This window comes from Falco biarmicus, chromosome Z, assembly GCF_023638135.1.
Source record: "Falco biarmicus isolate bFalBia1 chromosome Z, bFalBia1.pri, whole genome shotgun sequence".
Classification (NCBI taxonomy): Eukaryota; Metazoa; Chordata; class Aves; order Falconiformes; family Falconidae; genus Falco; species Falco biarmicus.
In genome coordinates, this window is record NC_079311.1 from 72,697,506 (window position 1) to 72,714,485 (window position 16,980).

General features: G+C 42.1%; 1 protein-coding gene and 1 long non-coding RNA gene across 2 annotated transcripts in view; one reads left to right on the top strand and one right to left on the bottom strand.

Annotated features, from left to right (window-relative positions):
• Positions 1 to 9,463, bottom strand: part of SPEF2 (sperm flagellar 2) — an 87,271-nt gene extending 77,808 nt beyond the window's left edge. The window contains exons 1-3 of the mRNA XM_056325744.1: positions 9,355 to 9,463; positions 8,486 to 8,588; positions 955 to 1,207 (exon numbers count right to left, since the gene is read on the bottom strand). Of these exons, the coding sequence (XP_056181719.1) occupies positions 955 to 1,207; positions 8,486 to 8,588; positions 9,355 to 9,412 (414 nt within the window). The 5' untranslated portion in view covers positions 9,413 to 9,463. The remainder of the gene's footprint in view (positions 1 to 954; positions 1,208 to 8,485; positions 8,589 to 9,354) is intronic.
• A 531-nt stretch (positions 9,464 to 9,994) lies between these two features.
• Positions 9,995 to 16,399, top strand: LOC130143137 (uncharacterized). The gene is made up of 3 exons (XR_008819654.1): positions 9,995 to 11,245; positions 11,705 to 11,789; positions 12,037 to 16,399. It is a non-coding gene; the product is annotated as an uncharacterized LOC130143137 (long non-coding RNA).
• Positions 16,400 to 16,980: the final 581 nt, after the last annotated feature.

Genomic DNA, 16,980 nt, shown 5'->3' on the forward strand with positions numbered 1-16,980 from the left:
CAGTTTGGAGACAAGGAGGCTGAGGGGTGACCTCAGATAGGGTGGATTTAAGTGACCTCCAGAGGCCCCTTCCAATTTCAACTATTCTACAACTGAAATGCCGTTCTGAGCCTATCTATTGATAGCAGCTACTCTCAGTCGCTTTATCTTCTTTAAGCTATACCCCTACAGGGGAAGGGATGTTTGGTTTGCGCTCGTTGGCAAACTTTCTGCTTGTAGACTATTTTTCAGGAAGAGTGACAGAAAAAAACCCATGAACTTTCACCCCGCTAAATTTGATTCACAACATATAGCTTATGAAAGATTGCTCATCCTGGTAACAAATTATGGTCTGCACATGCTGAACATTACTGCTGAAGAAGAACATCCTTAACAGAATCTACTACATTGATGCTGACTTCTCTTAGATACTCTCTTTCCCCCTTGTTTTTTCTTCTTCCTATTACTCAGCATATGGTTATTGCAGGGAAGCACAGTACAAATATATGAAGAGACATGCAGCAGAAGGAACCAAACCACTGCGGCATGAAGCTCAACACAGCTATAAAGAGGTTTCCTGGAGAGGAAATTAGTCTAAGTTGATACCTAGAGCGCAATGCAGTCTGCAATCTGAACTGATTAAGTGAGTAAAATGGCAGCTGCTGAACAACTACTAGCTTTTGTTACTGTATGTATTTTAAGTCTGGAGAAAGACTAGAAACAGAGAAGGTAACACAGAATGAGCCAAAACGAAGGAACACAAAACACAGGTGATCAATGTCCTTGAGTCACAGGTAAACCATGTAATCCTATTGTCTATGTGTAAGACATAGCAAAGGACTGCTTCTTTTCCATGTAAGTATTGGGTTTTGAATAGGAGATTTAAAAAGTGGGGAAGTATGCAACATGCTTGAGAGGTACATGTAAATATGATACCTTTTTTCCTATATATTTACACAAAATAGGAATAGTTACCTCTCGATACAAACCACTTTCAACAGACTTCAGCTTTGCACTTCCTGCAGGTCTCACTGCTTCCATGGCTATGTCAGTGAGCTTTGCCTTTCTCTTTTTTTCTAAAGCAATATACAATTCATATAAAAGCTTTGTTGCAGCCCCATGTCGTCCTGTCATGATGTCTTGGGCCACATTCTCATTAAACTGTATACCAAGAAGGCGAAGCACAGGCTCCAGGCGAGAAAAATTGTTAAGTTTTGCATGTGTAACTCTGTAAGATTAAAAACAACAACAACAACAATCAGAACAGAAACTTATTTTCAATTCCAACTTGCTGCAACAAGCATGGTCATGACACTAATCCCATGCCAAGATGGGAGCAGAAAAAAACCCACACTCTGGCTTAGCTATTATACTGTAGTACATGTAACTGCATTGGTCTCCTAGGCAGAAAAAACAGACAACACGCTGGGTTATATAAATCTTGATACATGCAGACACAAAGTGTATCTGACAGCAAAAGCTTACCCTCAGTTGCAGCTAATTGTATACCATCCACAAAAAGTACAAAGAATTAGAATGAAGTTTCTATATTAATTGTATCAATCTACTTGAGCTCTAACTAGCCAAAATATAGGTGATTATTAGAAATGTCTATATAACCTATTAACCCTCACAACACTTTGTCATATTTTTTCTCCAATAAAAAGAAATGGATGCATGGGTTGGAGTAGCATTGAAAACACTATGGTCTCAATGAGCAATTTATATTGAAAACTGAAGCAGTGGATTGCAGATTAATGTTTCTCTTGAGTGTTTTCACAGGAGAATCTAAATAGCAAGATCAACAGATACACAGGCCCAAACCCAATAACAATAAACTAGCACTGTATCACAACTAATACATCATATTTCATCCAAAAATTTCATAACTTCAATCTGAGTCAGAACATCATGCTTTCTATACTGCTCTATCACTTCAGTTCACAATAGTTCCTTCAAATGAACCAACAAGCTTTTGAGGCCAACTGAGCTACAGCGTAACTCTACAAAAATCTCCAATTTTAACTTCTGACCTTCTGGTAATACAGTATTCACCTTATTCCTAGATGAAACAGTCCAGGAGCTCATTATTCTCACTATTATAGTCCATGCCTTATTCCTTACACAATTACATATAACTGCAGCTTAAAACTATTGAACGTTTTTCTGCCATTGAGTTAAGGTAAGATTGAGGTGAGCCCTGTTGTCAGGAATCACCTCACATGCATTGAGAAGCTGTGTTGGTATCACCTCAAATTTTGTCCTATAATCAGATCAGATAGAATTTCTTAACCTTAGCTTATAATACAAAAATGTTGTAAATCTTAATTCAAGTCCATTGTAAGAGCTCAGGGAAAACCACAATATTTTATTTTTCAACTATGGACAGCCAAACTGGAAAAAGTTTTCCAGTAGTGTTCCTTTTTAAAAGGTAGTATCGCTTTCTTAATTATTATTAGCTTGCTTATATGTTCAAGAACTATGCAACATAACCAGCAAATACATTTAATTAGACCTCGACTAGCTAGTCACAATGCCCCCATTCTTTTCTGTTAGTGCCTTCTAGATAACAGCTGCCTATGCTACAAAATTAATCTACACTTCTATACCACCACCCCAACAGGTATGATCTTGCCTTGGGGTATGTTAAAACAGAGTACGGTGATGACAGCTTACTAAATTATCCACGAATAACATGCTTTTCCTTAATAGCACATTCCAAATTTTAAAACCATTACTTTTTAGACATTAAATAAAATTAGCTGGTTAAGGTTCTTATAGGATTCCAAGACCATACTATGACTACTACACAGTAATAACTGATCTAATGTGCAGAAGAAACACCTTGGAATTGAGAAAGCATTGCCTCAATTCTCAATAGTTGTCAAAAGGTCAATGCCAGTAATTATTAGAAAATAATGAAGAAAGGTGAAAACATTAAATTATCTTTACAATGTCATAGGGTATTGTGGTAAAGAACACCACATACAGTCTTGCTCCCTCTCATATGCCAGATACTCCCAGAAATTAATAATTGCCAGGGCCTTGCTCTGGACCTGTTCGATTACATCCATGTTTTTCTGGCCCTGGGGAGTTCCGAAGTGGACACAGCACTCCAGATAGGGTCTCACCAGTGCCGTATCTTAATGTGGTCCAGGACACTGTTGGCCGCCTTTGCTGCAAGGGCCCATTGCTAACTCACGGTCAGCTTGGTCTCCTCTAGGGCCTCCAGGCCCTTCTCTGCAAAGCTGCTTTCAAGGCCCCCAGCTGGTGCTGAAGGCATAGGGTTTTCCCTCACCAGGTGCAGGACTTTGCATTTCCCTGTGCTGAACTTTGTGAGACTCCTGTTGGCCCTTTTCTCCAGCCCATCGAGGTCCCTCTGAAGGGCAGCACAACCACCTGGCTGTTCAACCGCTCCTCCCGGTTTTGTACTGTCTGCAAACGCATTCTGTCTCACCATGCAGGTCATTAATGAAGATCTTAATCAATATTGGTGTCAGGTTCAGCAGCTGGGGTGCAGCACTGACCACTGACCTTCTGCCGCTCTTCACATTGCTGATGACAACCCCCTGAGCCTGTCAGTTCTGCCAGTTTTCAGTCCAACTCACCGTCCACTTACCTAGTCCGTACTTCATCCGTCTGTCTATGAGGATGTTAAGGAAGACAGTGTCAGAAGTCAAAGCAAGCAGCACGTGCTGATTGTCTGTCAACCACTGAGGCTGCCACCTCATTGTAGAAGGCTGTCAGGTTAGTCAGGCATGATTTCCCCTTCACAAATCCATCCTTTCAACTCCCAGTGGTCTTCTTGCCCTTAGTGTACTTGGAAATGGTTTCCATGCTTACTCCTTCCCTCAGTTTCTAGGGACCGAGGTGAGGCTGACTGGCTGGGGCTTGTATGTCCCCAGTTCCTCCTTCTTGCTTTCCTTGAAAAGAGCGGCAGTTGCATTCTTCTAGTCCTAGGAATCTCTCCCAGTCACCAGGACCTTTCAAAGATCATTGAGAGTGGCTTAGCAATAACATCATCCCGTTCCCTCAGCATGTGTGGGTATATGCCATCAGGTCCCATGGACTTGTGTATTGCCAGTTTATTTAAATGTTCCTTAAACTGTTTTTCCTCCAGCAAGGGTGAATCTTTCTTGCTGCGGACTTTTCTGCTAGTCTCAGGGGCCTGGCATTTCTGATTGAGAGTTTTACCAGTAAAGTAGATAAAGACAGAGAAGGCATTAAGCACCTCAGCCTTTCACATGGTAGACTGAGGAGTATTCAAGAGTATTCAAGGAGAGGGAGATTCATCAATGGAGCCATACTCTGCCATCTGTGATGCACGTGAGTCAACTCAGCATGGCCACTACGGCGGCACATCCTGGATTTGCTTCATGCCAGGAGGAAGGCGGTGTCACAGGGGACAGGGAGGGGTGGAAGAAGGTTACAGCATGGAGTGGTAAGAGAAATCCTTCCTTACCCTTTAAGGTACCGTTACAGAATAGGTACGAAGCCCTGGGAATGGTGGATGAAACACAAAATAAGACAGAGAAGGAATCTGCACACGCAGTCTTGCCTAGGTTAGAGACCAACCCCTCACAACAAAACCTGCAGAAAGAACAGCACTAAGAAGAAACAACAGTGAGTTATGATCATCGCTGATTCCCTCCAGGAAGAATCCATTTGCAGACTGGGCCTTCTGAAAAGTTTTCTGCCTCCTTGGGGTCCAAATTAGGAACGTCACCACAAGAGTGAAGAGCTTAGTACAACCTTCAGACTACTACCCATTGCTGCTCTTTCACATGGGTACAAATAATGTCACAACAAAAAGTCAATCTGAGGTCAGTCAAAAAATTTCAGAGCCCTGTGAAGAATACTAAAAGTTTTGGGAGCACAAGTAGTGTTTTCCTCAATATAAGCAGTGATTTTTTTTTTCTACCGGGTCCTGTGCCCAAGTCAGCAGCAGGCTAATGTATTCTCTAGCCTTCCTTTTGCTGTGGAGATACCTGTAAAAGCCCTTCATGATGGCCTCTGTGTCTCTCACCATTTGTTACCCCTAATGGGTGCTGGCTTTCTTAAAGCCATCCCTGCATACTCAGTCTCTCTGTGCTCCTCCTGGGTCACCTGAACCCTGCTTCCACATTGTGTTCCTCCTTTCTATGTTTGAGTTTTGTCAGTAGCACCTTTTTCTCCCATTCATGCCTCCTGCTGCCTTTGTTCAGTTTTATTCACAGTGAGATGGATTATTCTCGGAGATGATGCTCCTTGGAAGGAAAAAAATAAAAGTTTAAAAAAATCTTGGACCCCTCTTCTCTCCAGAATCATTTTACACAGGATTGTTCCAAGCAGATCCCCGAAAAAGCCAAAGTTTGCTCTCCTGACAGGTTGTTCACTTCTCTCAGGACCATTAACTCCACTCTTGGTCACTGGAGTTAAAGCTGCATCTGATCCCCCTTGTTTGTACATACTAGGTTTAGTAGAACGTCTCCCCTCTTCAGCTCCTCAATTACATTTCTCAGGAAGTTATCATCAATGCACGTAGTAACCTCCTGGACTGCTTGTGCCTGGCAGTGTTTCTCTTCTAGCAGATACCAACTTCATTGAAGTTCCCTATTCAGATCAAGGTCTGTGAAAAGGAGGATTCCTCCAGTTGTCTCAAGAAAAACTTACTTACTTCTTTCTGCTCAAGTGATCTGTGGCAAACAGTCACCAGAGTATGACCAAGTTTCATTTTTCCTTTAATCCTAACCCATAAGATCTTAAGTGGTCATCATCTATCACAAGGCAGAACTCCATGCTTTTTCTCTGCACCTTCACATAAAGGGCAACTCCTCCCCCTCACCTTCCCAGTCTGTCCATGCTAAAGAGCCTATATCCAGCCACGGCAACACTCCAGTTGTGTAAGCCATCCCACTGCCTCTCTCTGATTCCAACGATACTGTAGTCCTGCAACTGCACAGAGGCCTCTAATTCCTCCTCTTCATTCCCCATGCTGCATGCATTAGTATACAGACACTTCGGAGAGGCAGCCAGTTGTGTTATTTACCAGAAAAAGTGTGAATGCTTCTCCCATAATGCTGTCTTCTTAGCACGTCCTTGATTGCATAAATACATTTGGCAGTGGGCAGCTGTAAGAGTCGGTCTAAAGAGAACAATATTGTCTCAACATTGCAAACAGAGACCTGGAGATGGAATGTGCTCCTCATGGACACTGGGACACAAAGACCCTGGGAAAGAGAACTGCACAGTACGAGGAGTACTGTGCCACTCCCTGCAACCTGGGACTGAAAGGAACTACTACACCCTGGAAAGGAGAACTGCACGGTACAAGGAGTACGATGCCGTTCCCTGCCACCTGGGATTGAAAGGAACAACTACAATAAGGCTGCATAACAACTGTCCAGAAGATAGATCACAACCGTGGTCATAACAACGAACCAGAAAACATAATCTTCAGGTGAACTTTCTTCATTATAATATCATTACAATACAAAAACACACCTCCTGGTCTGAAGCTACCCACCTCTGAAGCAAACCACGCCTCGGGCACTCTTCTTTGGACATGCATGATAACATGGCTTGAGAAGGTGGAGACTGGCACCATTCCATGAACCAGAAGAGGAGAAAGGTGTGTTGCTTGGCATAAAAAGATGGCTTCTTAGCAACTGAACTTTGGAGATCTTCCCCACCAAGGATCATGACGATCGGAAGGACCGGTGGGACGCTGCCTGGACCTGGGACCATAGGGACACCTTGGACCCATGGTGGTGGCTATAATCCTCTTGCCTTTTCTTTTTACTTTACGTTTCCTTTACTTTCTGTCTTTCTACCTATTGCAAGCCGCTTTACGGGCAAATAATAGATTTTTGCTGTTTAATTGAAGCATAACCCCTTGGCGTGGTCGTCTTGATTTTTGCGCTTCGAGATCATAGTTAACGAACCATCATTACTCCACTGAGTGGACAGCAGCAGCCTTCTGCACTGTTTTGTCTTTCTTATTCACATTACCCTCCTCCTCTTGCTTGCCAGTCTAGGCAATCACTTCGTGACTTATTTGAGAGCAATCATCTCCTTCCCTCCTCATTCCTTGTTTAAAGCTATCCCCACCAGGTTTGCCAGCCTGTTGGCAAAGATGCTTTCTCCCAACTTGGTCAAGTGGATCCCATCTCCTCCTTCCAGTCTTCCACCTTCAGAGAGGATCCCACAAATGTGAAAAATAAATCCCTGCTGTTGACAGCGGCTGCACAACCACTTACTGACCTGTAGAATCTAACTACTTCTCATCAAGGCCTTCCAACCCACCAGTAAAATTGAGAAAAAAAACCCTGCGCCCCCATGCCTTTGACTTTTGTCCCCAGAGCCACTCTTGATACACTTCGGGTCCCTCTGGCAGTATGTCTGGTACCCATACAGAAGAGCAGGGATAAACAGTACAAGGGCTGGACAAGTCTTCACAGTCCTGAACCCAATCCTCAGCAAGTGGCAAACCTCCCTGGCTGGCATGTGAGATCAGCAGATGGGTGCCTCCATCTCCTGCAGAAGAAAGTCTCCCACTGCTATCACTCACCTTTACCTCCTAGTGTTCCTGTGTGGTTCAGACTTTGCCAGCTCAGATGCTTTGTTGCACAGAGCCACCAGGGTCTCATCTGCTACTGAACCTGTTGCGCAGCTACAGACCAGCAGGTGGACCAGGAATCTTCCTTATCTTGCCAGAAGTCACAAGCTGCAAGCCGTCTCCCTTTTCCCCAACCCAACAAGCACAGATTCTAACTACCTCTCCCTCAGCACAGCTGAGATTTCAGGTTCCCGTTTCTGCAGCATCTCAAAGAAAATCCAGTCAATCTCCTTTTCATCATCTGTGATGCTGAACAGTCTACTGACCTCCTTCTGCAGCAACTTGACTTGGTGACACAGATATTTCATGAGAACACACATCTGCTGGCAACACTACCCTCTCCCCCTTAGGCCAAGGCTAAGTAAAGACTCTGGGCATTCCCTGCAGCCTGAGACATGGGGAATTACATCCTTTCTTCGGACAGCAGTCTTGAGTTGAGGCCTCTGACATTCTAAATAGTTGCTCCAGTGGGTAGTGAGGATCATGCCCTGTCATGCATCACCACCTCTGTCGAACAGGCATACACTGTCTCAGCAGAGTTTCTAACCTATTCTTGCACCTGCTGAAGTGTATCATCACTAATTGCACCTCCCTGAACAGGAGCCAGCTGTAGACAAGAGCTCAAAGCACCCTTCTATCAGGAAGAGTTCTTGTTGAACTTTTGGTCTAACCTGCTACTCTAATGGTTACAATCAAAATGCGTAATTTTCTTGAAGAAGTATCATCAGTCTCTCTCGAAATATGAAGCTATTCCATGCATCAAATACAAGTAGCTTTTAACTTAATGGGAAATGTATCCAATCTTCATAAATTCTAGATGTCTTTTCCACTCTGCATTAGTAAATCCTAACTGAAAAATAAGTAATTTGTCTAATTTCTGTAAAACACATGTTATCCATATGTACTAACCTGCTCTGTGAAAACTGATTAAAGTCATCCTGAAGACCATATTTGTGTAGAAGTTCCCCTAGGAGGTATCCATTAGAAAATTCTTCTGACAATGATCCTGGAACTGTTTGGGGGTTTGTTGTTTGTTTAAAAAAAGAAGTAAGATAGTTACAAGAATTCATATATTAATCTCAACAACAAAATGAAGTCTAACTTTTATTAAATTCAGAGGAATTTTAGGAGATTGATCTAGCAAAAACCAGTGTTCAAGTCACAAAATAAATCTGCTTTTGGTGTAGTTATTTTGCAACATAAGCTTTAGGTAGTCATGTAATTCTCATTTCCAGTGTTAAAAGGTAAACACCGTCATAACTGTCATTAAGATCATAGCAGAATCTATAAATTGTAATTACATTTGCCATAAAAAAATGCAAATGAAAACAAGGCTAGACCTAATATGCTTCTCTTCCATAGAAAGTTGCTCCCTCCTTGCAGAACAAATGCTCCTCCAAAGCTAGCACAACACCTACCATTCAAAACAAAGCACTGCTTTGCAAACGTATTAAAATATTTTTATTCTCTGGAGTCCTTATTAGCAGTTGCAGCTTGAGCTCCTCGTACCACCTGAGCGCACTCGTGCCTTGAGGAAAATTAACTTCACCTTGAAAATCACTGTCTTGCACATGAAGGTTAAAAAGGTGCCTGAGGAGGTACGGGGGTGCGAGAAGGCGGGAGGGCTCGTCGGTGGCTCAGCGGGAGCCGGCCCCGAGGACCCCCGGGACCCCCTGGAGGCGCCAAGGCCTGACCCGGCGGCCGCCGCCCGCGCTGACAGGGCAGCCCGCCGCCCCCCGCGCCCCTGCCTCCCTCCAGCGCGGCGGGGCCCCGCTCACCCACGCTCCGGGAGAGCTTCACCTCCTCGTTCAGCCACTCGCACAGAATCACCGACATGACCAGCGGCGGCGGCCCCCCGCGACAGCCGGCACCGCGTCCCGTAGCCACGGCGACCGGCGGCGGCGCATGCGCGGGGGAGGCGGGGAGGCGGCGGCGCCCGCTGCAGCGGCCCAACCGCCGCGAGGGCGGCGCATGCGCGGCAGGTGGGGCGGGGCCGCGGGGCGGGGCCGGGGCGGGGCGGGCAGGCGAGCAGGAAGGTGAGGCCGCTGCGAGGGGAGGGGCGCGTGCCCGCCCCCGCGGCCGCCGAGGGGAGTGGCGCGCGGCGGGCGGTGGGGCGGCCTCTGCGCGGGGCCGGCGCGGTGCGGGCGGGGGGCGCGGTGCGGGCGGGGGGCGCGGCTGCGCGCAGGGGCGCTGGGGGCTGGGGCGTGGGTTACCGGGGCCTTCCTAGTCGCGGTTGGCCGGTGGCCCCCGCCGTTCGGCGATCCTCTGCCGTGGGCTGCGAGGAAGCCTCAGCGGGCGACCGGGGTCTGCCGCCTCAGCCGCGCCCCGGCCTGGCCCCGCCAACGTGTGGCTGCTGGCCGAGCCGCTGGCTGCGGGCTTGGTCCGTGTGTGAATCGCTGCCCCTCCTTCCACCTCGCTGCTGAGTTTGCTCCTGTGCTAGCGCAGGTGCTGCGGTGGGGAGGACTCTGGCTGAAAAACAGGCGGGCAGTTAAACGAAAACGAGCGAAAAATAATCCTGGGTAATTTTCCCGAAACAATTCACATAATAGCACGAATTACTGTGTTGGCACCGTGTGAAGGGTGGAGGGAGAGCAAAAAGCGTGGAAAAAATCTCTGCCGTTTAAATGCATGCGACACATGTGCAGCGATGTTTTTCAACAGTGCGTTTGTGTGGGAAGTCTCAGAAACACGTGTGTGCCCATGCAGCTGCTGGTGCTGCTCTGGTAACGCGGCTTGGCACTGGTCTTTGCTCAGCTTTTGTTTGCATTAGGTCAGCTTTGGTTTAGCACCACACTGAAATAATCATATGAAATAATAGTTTTGGTACTCCTGTTTCAAAGAACGTGTTACCGAGCTGTAGACCACAGAGGAGAGAACTCTATCTGCAAAATCCAGTATATGCCATGGGAATTTAAATTGGCTATTTCTTTTTCTGGAAGATATCCATAGTTGATCTAACTATGTTTTCAATACCTTTCAGTGTAATAACAGAATCTTAGAGGATTAATTTATCTAGAAAAGACAGGAACAAGAGAATCTAGTGGTTAATGACAGGTTAATAACTAACCATAATGATCGAAAGTGACTGATTAACAGTTGATATAAACAGCTTCAAATAGTATGGATTCTGTTCTTCTAGAGGTCTTCCGATTAAATCTTTGCGATTTTACAGGAGTGCTTTAAATCAAAATAAATTACTGAGTTTTGTAAGAGTAAATGTATAACTGGCCAGTTATTTATATGTTAAGAAGGTCATTGTAGAAGTAGTGGCACACAAATGCATCAACTAACAGGAAACTTCAAGGTGGGAGAAGTACTTTCAAGGGAGATGTTTAAATCAAGATTTATATCTTTTTAAAGCTTTAAAGTTTTGTGTATATGTTATGTTATAAAAATACACACACAAAAACTTCAAGATGGGAGAAGTACTTACAGGGGAGATGTTTGAATTAAGATTTATATCCTTTCAAAGCTTTAAAGTTTTGTGTATATGTTACGTTATAAAAATACTCACACTGTAGGGGAAGAAAAAACTTTGATTTTATTTTATAATAATGTTTGAATGGGAGTATCTACCATCAGAATGTGTTTCTGGTGTGTCAGAATACAAACGATAGATCTATTTTAGCTTCATCATGGACTTTCTTCTTCCCAGCTCCCAAAGTCAATGTAAGTGTATTTGTGTTCATATATAGCTAAATGTTGTAAGTAGCCATTAACAGAAGTTTACTTTGATTTTAAAAATGCAAACCAGAACTGATTTATATGGAGTTTATAACTTCGCTCCATATCGCCTCTGCCTTTGAAAAGCTGGTAGTTCCTGTATCTTTAGAATTAATTATGGAATGTATTCCTTCAAGTTCACTATCATATTCAGTGAATTTCTAAACAGCAAATTTTGCTTAAAAATAACATCGGTTGCTCTATCTGCTGAGGTGGACATAATCTTACTCAGATAAACTAGAATTGTGAGGAAGATGCAGAATTTCTCATATAAATTCAGTAGTGGTTTGCTGTTTCATCTGTCTTAGTTCTTAACAAATTTTGAGTAGCTTTCTCACAGAATTCTGAGGAAAGATGGAGTAATGTCATAATCAATTTTTATGTCATTCTTTCCCTGAATTTAAGAACTTGGAAGGTTGTTCGTGTTCTGCACTGTGAAAGCTGAGTCCAGAGAGTGTTTAAAGGAAAATACTTGCAGTCAACATGGAAGGTAACTTGTTTTCCTAATTCTGCGCTTGCTGAAAATACTAATATTTTTAAATAATAAGGTTATTTGTTCTGTGTTCTGTTAATTCTTGCATTTCTGCTCCAAATGCCAGTGGAGTGTCCTGGAAATTCCAAACTGATTTTTCACAGGACACCATACTTTGGATTTTGTAGCTTTTAGACACTAATACTGGGCTGTGGAATGCGTCTGAATTTTTCACCTAAAACTCCGTGTTTATTTTAAACTTCAGGCATCTTCCTGTGGACTTGCTTTGGAAGAGGAGAGAATTGTCTGTAGGTTATATTTATGATGGTCAAAGGAATGGAAGACATCAAACAGCAATTTGTTGAGCACAGAAATTGAAGTGCCAGGGATTGTCTATTACATCTCATTCCCTTTGCCCTTCTGAAAGAAACCGTGTGTATGAAGAACAAAAAAAAGAGCTTATGATGTAATCAAGCCTCCAGCTTTTGTGGATATTAGTTTTTAATAACATGGGCACAACAGTGTTATGCATAAAGAATAAAAGGACAAAATAAACGTTAAAAAAGTTGTTATCATCGAACTTAAGCTTTTATCGCAAAAGGACAATCAGAGTATTTTTAAATGTTCAAGATACTAAACTGAAGGGGGAATTAATTAGGCAGGAATGATTTCATCTTAATACAACCAGTATTATGAAAAATCAAATGGAGAAGTAACCTGAATTCTTTAATTAAATTGCATATAGATTGAAGCCATGCAGACAGTAGTAGCACTAGACTGATAAAGAGTAATTAAAGACTATGTGGGTTCAGGAGTTTCCTTTTTTGCACCAGAATTTGTTGGTGCATCACTAAGGTTGTGTATAAACACAATTGTGTATGATTTTTTGTAGTTTTCTTTATTGTTTGCATGCCTTGTCTCTTTCCTGGGAAGTTACAAAGAGGCTAAATAGCCTCCGCTTCTCATACGGCTGCTTTTCCACTTTTCCTTCTCTAGTTTGATTAGTCATTTTACTATAATGTTGTTTAGTCCCTCTGGCATGATCATGTCACAGAATCACAGAATGGCCAGGGTAGGAAAGGACCTATAAAGATCATCTAGTCCAACCCCCTGCTAAAGGAGATTCACCTGTATTAGGTTGCACAGAATCGCATGGAGGTGTGTTTTGGATATCTCCAGCGAAGGAGACTCCACGAACATCTCTGAGCAGCCTGTTCCAGTGCTCTGTCATCCTCAAGGCAAAAAAGTTCTTCCTCATACCCAGAAGGAACTTTTTGTGTTGCAGTTTGTGCCTGTTCTGTTGTCCCTTATCCCGTGGCTGGGCGCTACTGAAAAGAACCTGGCGCCATCCTCTTGACACTCCTAAGGTATTTGTAGACGTTGGTAAGATCCCCTCTCAGTCTTCTCTTCTCCAGGCTAAATAACCCTGGATCCTGTTTGATCACAGTTCCGAAGATATTCATCCTGCACCTCCTCCTGTCACCTTGGGATCCTCATGTCTGTACTGAGGACAGAAGATGATCAAACCCTAAACAAAAAAACATGATCTTGAGGTTTGTGTTCACCACATGTTCCCACAGCTGTTTGCTAGCTACATCTCTCTGTTCCATTGCCCATGCTGACATTTGGAACACTGTAAATCTGGAACCATGTCCTGACTCCTGCTGTGGTTTTTCTGTTGCCACAAGACACCAGCTATATTGATTCAGACCACGTTTCTCTAGTCCAGTCTCTTGTCTATGACAATGATCAATAACAAATTCTGGGGAAGAAATTAGGGGAAAGCATATACCAAGACCTGTTGGCATACACTAAAATGCCCTGCAGAGCATTCTCCCAGCCATCACTGATTGTGGTGAAGGACTTTCTGCATCCACATAAACTAGTACAATTAACTTTTCTTTCCATGAGCACATGCTGACAGTCTTGAATCTGTATAAATGTTTAAAAAGGACAGTGGCTTGTGGTTCCATAGCTTAACCTGGCTTTATATGAACAAATTACATTACCCTTCATTATGTGAAGAAGTACATTGTTTTGTGTATTTTAAAGGTGCATTCTCTGCTCGTCGCTTTCAGCACTCCAGTAGTTCTGTTATTTTTAAACAAGAACATTAGGCATCTGACTTGCAGGTTGAACTGTTTCAAGTGCTATCTTGCTTCCAATAGCTGTATTTTATATGTACATTTACTGTCCATCTTTATTCTCTCTCATTCCTTGTTTTGGGCTTGGGGATTATTTCACTGGAGAGGAACTCTGGTTCCTATGATATACTCTGCTCCTTTTATTATCTGCATGACAAATGCTAGGGTGTGAGGGTGCTGCACAAGTACCGTAAAAAAAAAAAAAAAGTCCCCCACTTTACGTAGCTGTAGAACAAACACTTGGCAGTGCTAATGTGGCTGCACACAATATACTGAAGAGCTGCGGTTACTGCTTAAGTAGCCTCTCTATATTTTAAAGAGGCATGGCACCTGTGTTCAAATACTGATGACGGTATGTGATGCTGTCTGGAAAATTACAGATACACTGTGTGCAGGAAAATACTGTAACTGGGTGCATTATTTCCTGTACTGAAAAGTGGATTATTAGTATGTAGATTCAACTTGAATAAATCTCAGTAAATTACTGGGCAAGATTAAGGCAAGAGAGCTGCAGAGCAGTTCTGACGCTGTGAAGAACAAACAGGGCAAAATGCTTCCAGTATGAGGAACAAGTGTAGTGTTATAGCTGCCTAATGTTTTTATTTTTTTCCATACTGGTAACCAAGTAAGGAAGAAGATAATTTAACTTATTGCACGGAACTGTAACTCACATGTTGTACCTAAGACACTATGATTCCATTTTGTTTGGTTACAGCACTTCTGCATTCAAGCCAAGGTCTGAAGAATTTTTCAGCTTCAGATGAGAATTCAGTGTCTCCAGTGTGATGTGTTCGCCAGGAATCGCTATCCACTACAGTGGATAGTAGCATGTAATATTGAATAATGTTTGAAATATTGATGCTGTTTCGTTTAATTTCTAATAATACTTAGAGACTTACTAAAGCAGCGGGTTTTTTTGTTTGTTAGTTGGTTGTTTTTTTAAAGTGTATAGAACTACTTTCATTGAAAGTTCTTGAAAAGATCCTGTGGCTTTAGGGTAGACAGTGTTTCTTAACCATTTCCAGAGTAAAGGAATGCTAAAGAAAAGCATCAAAACAGTAAAAGATGAGTGTCAGTGATAGAAATAAAGAACCAAACTGCTTGACAAAATGGAAGTTCACATAAGCAAGATAAAAGGAATTAGAAAGCTCATTAGAACCTGTCTGAATAATCACTACATACATATCTTAAGGACACAATGAAATTACAGGGGAATTAAGAGACTGGCATGTAGATATGGCTTTAAGCAAGTGTGTAAAACAAAGGAATGGGGAATTAAGGAAATTTTTATTTTAGACATCACTGTCGTGCCTCTGAGTTGATTACCTATTTTTTAGCATCTCATTCTTCGTAAGTTTGTTTTTATTACCAATTTCTTTCCTTTAATACTCGTATGGTAATTTTTTTCCATCAGAAGGGTGAAAATTCTGGGATGCAGGCTGTGATCCCTTAGTGGGTTGCTAGGAGTAGTTGGGAAAGGCAGTAGGCAAGGGGTAAAAAATGTTGGAAGATTGGAGGCTGCAACTGGATAAAGATAGCTAACCAAGAAGAGGGTTCCACTGGGGATGGAACAGACCTTTTTGGTGAACCATCTTCTTGGTGACACAATTGACCTCTTCAAGGTGACACAAATTGCCTTAGCTCTATGGCTTGAACAGAGCCTTGAAATTCTGACTCACTATATCTCTCTTAGGAAATTTTTTGTAAAACATACTGGTAAAGGATGTTTTCAGTCAATCCTAATCATTACTCACATATATAAATCCCTCTATATCGTAACACAGAACTTAAATTATGTGAATGTTTTTCTTGTAGTCAGTCTTTTATGCACAGAATGGTTGTGTACTTGGTGTAAATGAATGAAAGTTCTCTCCAGCTGGTTGTTAGAAGAAAAATGGCAACTAAGTAGTAAGTAAAGTTCAGATGGTTCATTTTTGTTGTGCACAGTTGAATTCAATCTCTGGCAAAGTGTTTCTGCAAGATACAAATCAAGTTAATAAACCCAAACTTTCCAGACAGTTACAAAACCTCACTGAATTTGAAGTAGCATTACTCTAGGTATACACTCAGGTAAACCTGTCTTCAGTGTCACTCGAGGTGATACACCGCGTCACTGTTTCTCTTTCTTCTCACTGGTCATTTGTGACTACTCGTAAAGTTCATTCTGTCCTTTCTCTTATTTTACCTCTCATCATACTCTTACTTCTTTTTTATAATACCACATATAGGTGCTCAGGCTGCACTGTTCAAAACAGCTATTTCAACTGCAGTTCTAAGAGTGGGTACTTACATTAAATGTTTTCTTATACAAGTACTATGAAGTTGGTGGTAGAATTTCTTCTTTTTTAAAATTCTATTTAGTAGAGGATTTGAACATTTAATATAACCTTGAATAGAAATCTTGCTGCTCATAGCAATTTAGTAAATTCTTTTTTTGTTTCCATTTTAAAAATTAAAATTGTCATGTTTTCTGTGACAAGAATTCTCCTGCATGGTAGATAGAATAAGTTGACTTAATTAACATGTTTTATTATCTTGTGGTCAGTTTACCATTGGATGACAGCAGAAAATTCTTTCACTAAGTGTCATACCTGCTGCAGACACATAATCTATATATTCTGCAGACATCAGAAGAATCTTACAGAAATGGAGTAGTCCTTATTCTCCATTTAGAGAAAGGTGCCTTTGTAAGATATAGGTGTACTTTTTTTGGTTTCTATGAGGGTATAATTCCTTTTCATAGTATTTGGAATCAGACAACGCCCAAGCCTATAAAAGGCAAGTGCAGCATACTGTTTATTAAGTTATTTTAAATCAAATGGATTCTATCCTTTGGTTTGAAATTTTTTTAAATTTATTTACATATTAATGCATGATATTACTTGAATGGGCCAGGTGAAGCACAGAAAAATAGTTCTAATTTTGAAACAATGAGTGTAATTGACAGACTTCACTGCTTATGCAGTGTCAAATTAATCTCATTTATATGTATAGGCCATGCAAATGAAATTTAATAATTTACTGCATAATATCATACGTGGAACCTAAGATTCACATAATTCTGT